General features: G+C 43.3%; 1 protein-coding gene across 6 annotated transcripts in view; it reads right to left on the bottom strand.

Annotated features, from left to right (window-relative positions):
• The window catches only part of LOC141917551 (ubiquitin-associated protein 2-like), a 138,781-nt gene that overhangs the window by 100,867 nt on the left and 23,814 nt on the right, over positions 1-14,100 (bottom strand). For 5 of the 6 annotated variants that reach the window (XM_074810804.1, XM_074810808.1, XM_074810805.1 and 2 more), the window contains exon 2: positions 10,615-10,757. In XM_074810804.1, the coding sequence (XP_074666905.1) occupies positions 10,615-10,716 (102 nt within the window). In that variant the 5' untranslated portion in view covers positions 10,717-10,757. Of the gene's footprint in view, positions 1-10,614; positions 10,758-14,100 lie in introns of those variants that run through there. The other variant, XM_074810809.1, reaches the window with a different exon arrangement.

Genomic DNA, 14,100 nt, shown 5'->3' with positions numbered 1-14,100 from the left:
TTAACCACATCTCTGATGATTCCTGCTCACATCACCTTCCACAAGTCTCCCAACAACCACCTGACACTATAGTTTTATGAGCACTTAAAAAAGAGACTGATTCGCGTCTCAAGATTTTGCCCATGAACAGCTGCACTTATTTTCTTTATAAGCAAATACTGGTCTCTGAAAACTGCTGTTCTTGCTATTGATGAAATATTTGGTGCTTCTGTAATGTTTCTGGACAACAAATCCATGATGGCAACTTCTCTAAAAGCTGAACGACTAAAATGGATGGATGCAGTAAAGTGCCATAAATCTGAATAGGCTATGGCTGTCCCAGAGAGAAAGCAACTCAAGAACACTGTCTCATCACTGTCTACTTGAACTGCACTCCCATGAAAATACCAACGATAACTCTATACTACGTGATCCTGGACCTAATTTGAATTGTGCTCAGAAGCAGCTACCATCTCATGCTAGAGAAGGCTTATACTGAAGAGAGCCAGGACCCAAAATGCAAGTTGATGTGCTGCAGAAGACTTCCTCATTGAGAAGGGGACCACCTCATCCACTGAAAATCTTGAGGGAAAGGATTCATTCTGGGCAGCTGGTTGAAGCTCACCTTTTGCAGTCTCACTTCACAGGATACCTGCATGAAACTCTGCCTCGCGAGTTCGGACTTAATCAGCCTCAAACTGCTTTGTTTTTGGAGTTTACCACAAATACAAGCTCTAGAGGAGGTCATCAAGTGTAAATCCTGAGAAGAGTCTAAAAATTACTCCACCATACACCACAAGCTGCTTATTTGTTGGGAAGTTACTGCAGCTGTCCCAGTTCCTTGAGGGAAGTGACATTTGCTGTGTTCAGAGGCGACATACCAAGCAATTAGTGTTTGTACTGGAGTTACGTACTCCACATTACTTCACATTTTCAAAGTGTCATGCTGACAGCTTCATATGTCAGTAACACAGAGGAGAGCCTGTTCTAGAATTTCCTGCACCAGCCCTGGTGCCACCCTCCACAAAAGCTTCCCGATCAGTGTGGTGCTCTGTGCAAAGGAGCTCGCTCTTGGTGTCTGCTGAGAACTCAGCAGAGAGCAAAAACAAAAGGTCTGCTGGTTTCAGGAATTAAGCCCTGTTGATCCATCTTCTCACACTGACTTCAGCCTCCTCAGGCCCACTACAACTTTTAAGATAGTGAAGATGTTTCCTTCAAAGATATCCAGACTAAAAACATTCAGGCAACGTAATTTCTGTAGAGACATGATGGCATATTTGACCAGAAACAGCAAACCGTTAAGATTCATTTTTTCCATAAACCAACTTTGTTTCAAGTCTGCGTTAGAAGACAAAAATATACCAATTTTATAACAATACCAAATGTGTGACAGTATCTTCAGTTTTCCTGTGTATGGAGAGACCTTAGAAACACAAGTAGGTGCAATATCACTAAGATTTATGCCAGTGGATTACACCTAGATGGAACTGAAGATTCAGAAAAAAAAAAAAAAAACAACCAACAAAACTCCACATTTGGTGTTTACTATACAAACACCAAATCATTGTCACAAAAAGTTTTGGTTTTTTCCCAGCAACCAGTTCTTCTTTATTTAAGGCTCTATTGTTACAAGTAACATTGTAATATCCTATAAAAGAGTATAATTAAGTTTTAATTGCAACTAGAAAAATAGTAGTATCTTAAGACAGCTAAAACTTCACTCAACCGTACAAGATATATTATCTTTGCACCATAACAGAGTGAAGGAAATTTTTAACTAACAACCTTGAACTACCAGAAAACACAAGTGTGCAAAACACAAAATTAACTGACAGTAATAGGCCCAGATCTTATAATAAAATGGTATATTTATTATCCAGAAGCAATACAAAAGAACTGTGATGTAATTTCTTAAATAACTTAAATGATGATCAATGGCATATTATGGCGATGAAATCTCCATTTGGGAAAGCAACATTATTCTACATTAAGAAAAATGAATCAGTAGTAATTGAACATTAAAATCCCACATGTTTCTGTTAATCTGTAAAGCCTGACTAAGGAGGAAAGTCCATCTGATATCTAAACAATAAAAAAATATGGTGCACTAAAACATAATTGCTGTATATTAAAGAGCCATCTTTTCCACTGAATTGATCAAACCAGTATCTATTATGCAAAAAGGACAATAAGTGGAAAAAACGCAGAAAAAGGTCAGTAAGACCTAATGCATAAAATCAATGAATCACATAGGTTGGAAAGGTCCTCCAGTAATACTCAGTGCAACCTCCCACTAAGATCATATCCCATCAGAGAAGCTGCTTGGGGCCAGACAGAAATCCCACAGCCTCTCTAATACACGACCATGCTCATGGTAAACAATTTTTTTCCTTTGAACAGCTGCAATTTCCAGTGTTCCAACTTGTGCCATTTTCTCTTTCAGAAGAGTCTTGACTTCACCCTTTTGAGAGGTATCTGAATACAAGAGAGGACCTTGCCTTGCCTTCTTGCCCTGCATGGATAAACAAGCAGCTCCTGGACAAGCTCAAACATAAAAAGGAAGCCTACAGAGGATGGAATCAACAACAAAAAGCCTGGGAGGAATACAGAGAAGGTGTCTGAGCAGCCAGGGATCAGGTTAGGAAGGCCAAAGCCCTGAGAGAATTAAATCTGGCCAGGGACATGAAGGATAATAAACAAAGTTTTTACAGGTATACTGGTGATAAAAGGAAGGCTAAAGAAAATGTGGGCCCTCTCTGGAAGGAAAAGGGAGACTTGGTCACCCAGGATATGGAGAAGGCTGGAGTACACAATGACTTTTTTGCCTCAGTCTTCACTGGCAAGTGCTCCAGCCACACCACCCGAGATGGAGAAGGCAAAGGTGTGGGGACTGGGAGAAGGAAGAACCGCCCACTGCAAGAGAAGATCCCGTTCGAGACCATCTGAGGAACCTGAAGGTGCACGAGTCCATGGGACCCGATGAGATGCATCCATGGGTCCTGAAGGAACTGGCAGATGAAGTGGCTAAGCCACTATCCATCATATTTGAGAAGTCATGGCAGTCCAGTGAAATTCCCACTGACTGAAAAAGGGGAAACATAACCCCCATTTTTAAAAAGGGAAAAAAAGTAGACCTGGGGAACTACAGGCCAGTCAGTCTCACCTCTGTGCCCAGCAAGATCATGGAGAGGATCCTCCTGGAAACTATGCTAGGGCACATGGAAAATAAGGAGGTGATTGGTGACAGCCAACATGGCTTCGCTAAGGGCAAATTGTGCCTGAAAATTCAGTGGCCTTATACGATGGGGTTACAGTGCTGGTGGATAAGGGAAGAGCAACTGACGTCATCTGCCTGGACTTGTGCAAAGCATTTACACTGGAGAGTGCAGTGAAGTGAAGAAGACGGCTGCCTCCTGGAACCCTCGCTGGCGGGATCAGCGCAGAAACCCAGACCGGTGATCTGTATTTCCCCATTCCCTCTATCTCCCTCTTTTCCCTTTCCCATTAAGCAATGCAAGGCATATTATATTGCTTGCCACAACTTGCTATGTACTTAGCCAACTATCGTGTGTTCAATTAGTACATTGTGAGTAGTTAATAAATGTTTGGACTTGGAGACTTGTTGTCCGCTCCATTGGGGATTTGCGAATCTGAGTCACTTGTCCCCCTCGTCTGAGCGGGACGTGACATTAAAATTGGCGTAGTCGGCAGGATCCCCTTCGGTGTCGGAAAGTCTTATGAGATACTGGTTCTCTATCCGTCCAACTCGGCCAGGGAGAACTGGGAATTGGCCCCTCAGCTATACGCTGGGAAATGGTCGGAGGGATACCCATTGTCTATCCTATAAGGACAGGGAGAATCAGGAAGTGACCTCTCAGCTCTAAGCCAGGAGAGGTTCGAGCAGTGGCAAGCCATGACTGGCCAGGAAATGTTGGTGCTTGACTGCTCCCCTATTTTTGAGAAACTGAAGGAGTATAAGGCTTGTCCTCCTCCTTTAGTAGAGGTTTGGGCCCACGATAATTAGCATAATCCAGAAGCAGTGGCAAGCTATATCAGTGCACTTGCGGGGTGCAAGGGTCGCGACCAGGCAAAGGAAAAGCTGTATTGTGTGCTGTATTGGGGACAGCACTGACTGCAGCCCAAAAAAGAAAAACATGTTAAGAAACAACTAGAAGGGGAAATGATCAAATCCTTACAAGATCTGGTAAAAGCTCTCCAGGATCAATTGGTTGAGGAACGTAAAGTTACTGAACAAAAAGCTAAACTCTGGCAAGAGCAAACTGAAGTTCTGAAAAGCCAATTAGCTGATGAGCGTAACACCTCTCAGCGATTTCACACGGCTCTGTTAGATGCCTTGGACCGAGCAAAAATCTCATGGTCCGAAAAAGAGGGGAATGAACAAGAAACCTGCAACCGGACAGATCTCGGCTCTGTTCCGGATAGTGAACAGGGAGTTACGAGTCTGGCAAAAGCAGCAGCCAGACCCTTGTATCCAACAAAGGATTTAGAGATAAGCCAAGAAATTTTTTACCCCAAAAATGAGGGGGCAAATTTAAGACCATTAATTAAAACGGAGACCACCGATGGTCAGGGTGGAAGAGCTCCACAGGTCACCATTCGAACTACACCATATCCAGCGACTGAGCTTGTGAAAATTCAGGACAAATATACCAGACGAGCTCAGGAAACTGAGACTGAATACGTGTGGAGGGTATCTTTGACTGGTGGCGACCGAATCTTGTTATCAGAAGATGAGGCCCAGGGGTACTGGGGGCCAGGGGTTTTCTTAGTTACTGACGACCAGAGAGAGCTGTGGTCGTTAACTCAACGAGCTGCTTATTGGGCTGGGGGTCTGGACCCCTTGGAAAGGGGGGATCCAGTATGTATTGAGACCCCAACCATAAATCATTTGACCGAAACTCTGCAGAAGGCTGCTTGTCTCCAATTAATGCATGACAGGCGTTTGGTTCCACAGCAGCCTTCCCCGATGCTATTAATTGCTAACCCTGATCAAATGATTCCCCTGATTCGGGGCTTGCCGGACTCTTTGAAATCACATGCAGTACAATTACAAGATCGTTTGCGGAATGCATTAGCCCCACGAGGGATGAGACGGGCGGGGGGAGAAGCCATGACCTGGGGAGAGATAGCTCAGGACTTAATAAATTATGGCTGGAGAATGGGCCTTACCGGGGGAACGGGTAAACCTAAGCCCTCGGTACGCAGAGTGGAACAGCAGGAAAATCCGCCTCCTTCCCCTCTGCAAGTTTTAAGGGCAAAGAGAAACCTCTTGTGGACTGAGGGAATTGGACAGGGGATTCCCCGAGAGTTAATGGACGGTATGCCTGCTACAGTTTTAGAAAAGCTCATTCGAGCCTGGAAAGACAAAAGGAAGCTGCCGCCCCCCCCACCCCCACCCAAGCGGACCTTTCTGGCAAAGGGAGGGACAGAACTGAAAACTAACAAGATGGTGGTAATTGCTTCTCAAACACCAACTGCCCCTGAAGAGGACTTGATTGATTTAGAGTCGGGAAACTGGATGCGCCATCCCCAGTAAGTGAGCCGGGGGATGGCGGGTGGGTCCACTTAAGGCGGCTCATAGAGAATACTAAAGGAGACTTGTTGATTACCTTTCCGCTCAGCGCCCTTAAAACTCCAGTTACATTTCTAGTAGATACGGGTGCTCAGATCTCAGCACTCCAAACTGAGGTTGCCAAGCGGAATGGCATAATTGCTGACAAAAAGCAGATCTGGGTTACAGATGTTTTCGGGGACTCTAAGCCACAGCCGACTGCTCGGGTGAAATGCTGGTTACCTGGGAATGAAACTGCAACAGAGGCTATTATGATCCTGGGAAATTTCCCCACGAATATCCTGGGACTTGACCTATTGAAGGGACAAGCCTGGGTGGATTCAAAAGGAAGGGAATGGAAACTTGGGTCCCCAACTGCCTCTATAAGACTTTTACAGCAAGCGCCTGCGCTTCCTCCTTCTAAAACTGTTAATGTGAAACCTTACGCCTTACCGTTAGGTGCCAGGGAGGGGATCACTCCGGTAATAGCAGAGCTGCGGGAGCAAGGGATAATCGTTCCAACTCACTCACCCTATAATTCCCCAGTGTGGCCAGTCCGTAAACCTAACGGAAAGTGGCGACTGACAATTGACTATCGGCGATTAAATGCCAATACAGGTCCTCTAACAGCTGCAGTGCCTAACATAGCTGAACTGACTGCAACCATACAGGAACAAGCCCACCAGATCTTAGCAACTATTGATGTGAAAGATATGTTCTTTATGGTCCCCATACAGGAGGCAGACAGAGATGGCTTTGCCTTTACATGGGAAGGCGTGCAATTTACTTTTACACGTCTCCCCCAGGGATATTGTCATTCGCTGGCCATCGCTCATTATGCACTAGCACAGGAGCTTGCTCAAATCCCTCCAAGGGAAGGGGTCAGGATATATCAATATATTGACGATGTTCTGATTGGTGGCTCTGATGCTGCTGCAGTGGGACAGACCCAGTCAGGAAATCACCCTGCCCACCCACTAAACAACCAGGTGGATTATATTGGTCCTTTCCGGCTCTCTGAGGGAAAACGCTCTGTATTGGTGGGGGTGGAAATAGTGTCGTGCCTAACCCAAGCAGAAGCTGTATCTGGAGCAACTGCAGAAAATACAGTGAAGGGGTTAAAACGTTGGTTTAGCTGCTTGCCTGAGCCCAAATCAATCCAATCAGACAATGGGAGTCACTTTACTGCCGGGGTGGTTCAGGAGTGGGCTCAAGATGAAGGAATCCAGTGGATTTTCCATACTCCATACTATCCCCAAGCAAATGAGATTGTGGAATGCACCAATGGACTTCTAAAGCAGGCCCTAAAACCCCTCGAACCAGGATGACCACAATGGGTGCCAGACGCAGTAATGAAGATAAACAGCCAGTGGGGAATTAATGGGTGCCCACGACTTACCGCGTTCTGTCCTAAGCCTCCATCCATACTCGCCAGGAAAAAAAGAGACTAAAGACCCTGCAAACCCGCTCCATTATCCTGGGCAACCTGTTCTAGTAGACTTGCCCACCATGGGGCAAGTACCCCTAACCCTAAAAACTCCCATCAATATTTGTTCATGGGTGGCTACTGATGCCCATGGGAAAGAATACTGCATCAATACCAGGTGGATTGTCCCTTCTTTCTAACCATCATTGTTTTGTCATGTATATATGTGTTTTACAGAGCATTGATCCTGGACAACAGGAGACCTATGTTACTTTTAGCACTTTCAATGGTTGTAGGCATTATCGGCTAGTTATTATTTGTAATCTGCTTGCATTATTATATAATTTGTGGAATCATACCTGATAAGTGTGGAATAAATCATTGCCAATCAATTACAATCAACAATCCAGGAAATTTTACAGGTACATTTAATGAGTTCACCTATTGGAAGGCTAACCTGGAGTTGTGCCTTCAGTTACCTTATTGGGAATCACCTCCAAAATTAAGGAAGCCTGTGAGTCACCCGTGACTGCAAACTGGTGCTTGCAAATACCAAACAGATTACAGTGCTAGCTCATATAACTGTATGTGGTCCTTACAACACCACATCCATCAACAGCAAGATGCAGTCATCAAAGACTAGCTGGAGGGGTCTGATCCCACAAATTAAGCATTAATGAATTGTACCTGAATATTAAATTGTATTCCCATTTAAATCCTTATAGACCTGATAATGTAATTGTGTAACCTCAAATAGTTTTAGAAAATTTAACTTAGCAATTATATGTACTAACAAGGTATGCCTTTAAGGAATTAAAAGTGCAGACCCAACAAGCATCTAAGATGGTGTTGCAGAATCCGGCTAGCATTGCTGAAGGAACACGGACTGTGCGGTGTGCTGAATCTAACTGAGGGAGAATGCTGCATCACCATCCACAATGCCACCACCTCTATAGAGGAGACCGTGCCATGATGAAGATGATCACCAACAGGAACAGAGAACTTCTTTGACTGATGGACTAGTTTGATGGATGGAACCCTGGGTCATGGGTCACATCACTGGGATCCTCAGGACTCACGGGGTGGGGAAGATGGCTTGTAAATATTAGTATTGTGATATTATGCAAATTTTTGCTTTTCATAGTATGCCTTGCAGCAATTAGCTATATGCTCTCTCACCTTCTGTCTTCCTTTTCCCTATACCTTTTGAGATCACAACGGTCAAAGAAGAACTTGGAGTGTTTGAGTCACGGGGTGGGATGTGAGAGACGAGAAACCAAGCGTGCGAGAAACTAAGAAAAACAGCTGGAGAAAGCAAAAGTTGAGGCTGATCAAAGAAATGCCTCAAACACTCGCAAGACAAAACTATGAGTCACAGGGTGCATTCTGTGGAGGTCGAAGCTGATAAGGCTGCCCCAGTAACACAGGATGCAGCTGGAGGAGGGAGCCCTGTGGAGACAGGACAGCTCTGCTCTGGTGCACCTGGCCAAATTTCAAGGGCCATCTGTCCGGTGAATGACCTTTGCTTCATTATCCACAAAATGCATATTAAAGTTAACACCCCTCAATATGCTAACGAGGGCTAACGTGATCATGCTAATTACATCATCCCATGGAACACCTTACCCCTCCCCGTACATGGGATACGTAGGTATGTGGGTCGACCTAGGGGACGGACCCAAGGAAAGTGGGTATAAATCAAGAGGGGGGAAAGGGCAGGGGGGCGCAGCGGCCCTGGAGAGTGCAGTGAAGTGAAGAAGATGGATGCCAGCAAAAAAGACGGCTGCCTCCTGTGCCTCCTGGAACCCTCGCTGGCGGGATCAGCGCAGAAACCCAGACCGGTGATCTGTATTTCCCCATTCCCTCTATCTCCCTCTTTTCCCTTTCCCATTAAGCAATGCAAGGCATATTGTATTGCTTGCCACAACTTGCTATATACTTAGCCAACTATCATGTGTTCAATTAGTACATTGTGAGTAGTTAATAAATGTTTGGACTTGGAGACTTGTTGTCCGATCCATTGGGGATTTGTGAATCTGAGTCACTTGTCTCCCTCATCTGAGCGGGATGTGACACATGGATCTGATGGATGGACCACTCGGTGGATAAGGAATTGGCTGGATGGTCGCACTCAAACAGTTGCAGTCAATGGCTTGATGTCCAAGGAGAGAGCAGTGATGAATGCTGTTCCTCAGGGATCGGTGTTGGGACCAGTGCTGTTTAACATCTTTGTTGGAGACAAGGGGTAATAGTTTTAAACTGAAAGAGGGTAGATATAGATTAGACATAAGGAAGAAATTCTTTCCTGTGAGGGTGGTGAGACACTGGAACAGGTTGCCCAGAGAATCTGTGGCTGCCCCCTCCCTGGAAGGGTTCAAGGTCAGGTTGGACGGGGCTTTGAGCAACCTGGTCTAGTGGAAGGTGTCCCTTCCCATGGCAGGGGGGTTGGAAATAGATGATCTTTAAGGCCCCTTCCAACCCAAACCATTCTATTATTCTTAGAGCTGAACAAATCCAGTTCCCTCAGCCACTACTCATTCATGCTGTGCTCCAGCCTCTCAACCATCTTCACAGCTCTTCACTGGACTTGCTCCCACCTGTCAATGTCTGCCTTGTGCCAGGGAATCCAAAACTGGGCAGAGTCTTCCAAATGTCAAAAAAGGGTAAAACATCACTTCTGTCAACCTGCTCATTATATTCCTGCAGCCTTACTTGTTACAGAACAAAAACGGATTCAACTTCATCTGCTGAAAGTCACTTTCTAAACCCATACATTAACATGAATCACCACTATGCAAAACGTTGCAATGCAGGGTGATAAGGGCTTGAGCTCACGTAATTAACACTGTACAAAATAGAACAGGAGCCCCTCCATGTTGAAGATCAGTCTAGAAAACAATAAGACACAATTTCCCACAGGAGCACCTCTAGACTGATGCACACTCTGCCAGCAGAGAACTGAGGCAATTCTTGAATTGAGTCCAGTTTTGGGAAGTACCTGACAAGAGCATAATGAGTTGCCAGGAACAGAAACATTTTGCACTCTCTGTAACTCCAAGCAGCACACAAGTTAACTACTCTGCTGCTGAGAACCAAGACAATGGGGGAAGAGCTTAGTTTCAATCTCGCAGATACTCAAAATAATTTTAGTCTGCTGGTGGACGACCATCTACATTTCACTTTGTGAAGATACTGCAAAAGAAGTTTAAGATGTTTGTGACTTGCAGATATGCTGAATCATGCTGTAGAACGTAGCATGCATCTAATGAAGCTTTTCTCACCCACCCAAATTCCTTTATCATCTAGAAATCTTTTAGCATCAGGAGGCTGGCATATGGAAGAGCGGAGATCTGAGAACACTGAGGTCACAGGACAGAAATCCTGACACAGGCATAGAATTCCTCACTGATGGGAAATGTTGCTGAAGAACACAAAGCTCCTTTAGAGACAAGAATACCAGGAACAACTTAATGCTGTGCTGGATTACTGAATAATTAAAGCGAGATCTCAAATATGCTATTCCAAAATAGATCGTGGTGTTCCCCCGTCTTTTCTCAGTTTTTACTGACTTAGGGAAGAAATGTATATCATTATATGCTTACTTTCAACTCAAAGAAGATTATATAGTAGCACGTACCTGTACTACTTGTTTCTGTAGTTGTGTTGGCTGTGTGGTTGAAATTTGCATTTTGTCCCGCGTGCCCCGGGTACGTTCATCACTGCCCACCGAAGTCATCATATACAGTATATACAAAACAATGTATGTACAAAATAGAAAATCTGAAAGGAAAAATAATAATAAAAAAAGAGCATGCATTAAGGCAAGGTACTGATTCAACACCCAGATAATATACAAATGCAGTAGCTTGAACTCTTCCTGCCTTTACCACGAACTCTATACAGAGACTCCAGAGAAAGCAGCTATTATTGGATTTATCGTAGTCTTTACAGTAAAGGGGGAAATGCAATGGATAAAGAGCATTTTTGTCAACTGATTGGGATCTGTATAGATCTGTACTTCCAGGCAACATCTAAATTTCACAGCTTTTCCCAGTTACTTAACATGTAGACTTCTATCTGCTACTCTGCTGAAACATCGTGTTTTGATGCGTGGAATTTAATCACTGTCATACCCACTCAGAATGCTAACACAAAAATCACATACACAAACCAGGCCATTCCCTTCTTCTGTATCATTAAACTGCTTTCCTGCACATATACAGAGGTCATGGCCAACACCCACTCTACTTCTCACCTTTCATTTATGAAATTATGATCCTTGCCTTTAAATAGTCTCTGTAGCCAGTATTTTTATATTCTCCCTCAGACTTAAATGATTTACAAAACTACATGTTACTCTGCTTTAAATGTACCTTTGTTGTATGGCAACAAAGAAACCCAAAAGAAAATTCAAACCCCACACACACATAAGTGCTATGCTGTTTGTGGCAGCTTTCATTCTCATTCATCCTCTACCATTAAAATTACTTTGAAACAAGAAATTTATTATTCCCCCTGTGTTTGTACAGCATCTAACACAAGGTTAATTGATGAGTATGGTTTATAGTAGCTATGATAACTGGAAACAGATCTCTCAATTGATTAGAACAGTCACAGTCAACTGCCTGGTTTCTGTCCCCATGACACTGGGAAGTAAAGACAACCTGCAAGTGGTGCACCTGGGCAGAAGGAGATGTGTAAACAAGCAGCAAAGTGCTTTTACTGCCACCCCGATGTATGAATATGCCTCAACACGCAACTTGTCAGAGCAGCAGCTTTGGTGCAAGCTGACTAGCACTGAGCTCAGCGCACAATAACGCTCAGATGAAAACTGAGCAAACTGCTATGATTGCATGGACAAGGATGTGTTTAATACCCAACTGCTCACTAGCATTCACAAGGAATGAGTACTCAAAAATTGAAGTTGCAATGAGATGCTTCAGTGTAAACACTGATTCATGATGCTCAGGAATCTCATCCAGAATCAAAAGGAAAATTAACCCCATTATCATCTAAATCTCTTCACTTTAGAAATACAGTTTTGTTGGCCAAAACTGAACCCCAACACTGAATTTCTTTATGTGCTAATTAAAGCATTCAATATAGTCTGAGGAAAAAGTCTATTTCCATGAACTCTTACATATTTAACAAGAAAAAAGGCCTGCCTTTATGTCATGTTTTAAACCCAGCCGGCAGCCAAGCACAACACAGCAGCTCACTCACCCTCCCCCACTGAGGGGATGATGTAAAGAATTGGAGGAATAAAGGTAAGGAGACTTGTAGATTGCGATAAAAACAATTTAATAACTGCAATAGACTAATAATAATAATAATAAATACAAACGAGTAACGCACACCATCCACCAACCAATGCCAAGCCTGTTCCCAGCGAAGATCCTGAAAACTGCAATCCTGGAAAAACAAGTGAGAGCTTCCCGGCCAACCCTCATCTATACACTGAGCATGACATTATATAAAATGGAATATTCCATTAGCCAATTTGGGTCCGTTGCTCTGGCTCTGCTCCCTCCCAGCTTCTTGTGTGCCTGTGCACTAGCAGGACATGGGAAGTTGGAAAGTCCTTGATCTCTTAGCAACAACTGAAAAACATCAGTGTATTATCAACATTCTTCTCATACCAAATCCCATACTGAATCCAAAACACAGCACTATTCTAGGTACTGAGAAGGAAAATTAACTCTATCCCAGCCAAAACTAGGATACTTTACCAAGAACTGACTGTATTACAAGCTGAACTGAAACATTGTGTTTCTCCAGCTTTATGAATATATTCACCAAAGCAAATCTGTCTCCCAGACTTTGTCTAAGCCTCAGAACACACAGGCCTTCAGAGCACTACACTTGACACCCTAAAAACCAGATAAAGTCAGAACAGAGGTTATTCTAGCTTGTGGCAACATGTTCTACATAAAGCAAAATATTAAGTAGATGTGGAGATGCTCTGAACAGCAAGTTCAACACTTATCATGATCTGGTTGTGGCTGTCCACTGATATTTTAAACATGTTATGGACAGTCTTCAGTTGAGTTTACAGTAGAAATTACTTTTTCTCTTTGTGTTAAAAATCTGCTCTATAAGCCTTGCTGACTGGACTGCCAGTGTCTGAAAACTAACAAGTTTATGTATGCTAATAAAGACCTTTGTGTTGGCTTTGGTTGGTTGTTTTTGTTTGTTTGGTTTTTGGTTTTTTGTTTTGTTTTTTTAAAGTATCCCTCAGCTTGTCCTGGTTTCAGCTAGGATAGAGTTAATTTTCTTCCTAGTAGCTGGTACAGTGTTATGCTTTGAATTTAGTGAGAATAAAGTTGATAGAAACAACTAAAACATCAGTGTGTTAAGTAGTGCTTATCCTAAGCCAAGGATTTTTCAGTTTCTCATGCTCTGACAGCAAGCAGGTGTACAAGAAGCTAGGAGGAAGCATGGCCAGGACAGCTAACCCAAACTAGTCAAAGGGATATTCCATACCACAGAACATAACACTCAGTATATAAACTGGGGGGGGAGTTGGCCAGGAGGGGCAGATCACTACTCAGACATCGGTCAGCAGGTGGTGAGCAATTGCGTTGTGCATCACTTCTCTTTTCTTGGGTTTTATTTCTCTATTAGATTCTTTTTCATTACAACTATTAATAATATATTTTTATTATTAGTTATTATATTTTATTTTAGTTATTAAACTGTTCTTATGTCAACCCACAAGTTTTATCCTTTTTTTTCTCAATTCTCCTCCCCAACCTATGGGGAAGGGGGAGGAGTGAGCAAGCCACTGCAAGGTGCTTTGCTGCTGGCTGAGGTTAAACCACAACACAGCTCATCACAATTTCACATTTTAAACCTAGCAGGATAAGCAGTGAAAAAAAAACCCTGAACAAAGAACATGACAGAGAGCACTAACCTCTCTGAAAGACAAGCTAATAGTTTCAAACATGGTTGTCTGGAATTAGCCCACCACAACATAAGATATGTTGAGAAATTATAACTCAACTGGGTCTCAAATTTGTTCATCATTTCTGAATTAACATCATGTTTACACAGATTCTGGTACCTAGAAATTCTGACATACATTACAATGTTATTTTCTCAAATTTCACCAAAGCTACTCAAA

Source organism: Strix aluco, chromosome W (assembly GCF_031877795.1).
Source record: "Strix aluco isolate bStrAlu1 chromosome W, bStrAlu1.hap1, whole genome shotgun sequence".
Classification (NCBI taxonomy): domain Eukaryota; kingdom Metazoa; phylum Chordata; class Aves; order Strigiformes; family Strigidae; genus Strix; species Strix aluco.
This window is presented reverse-complemented; position numbering and strand designations above follow the sequence as displayed.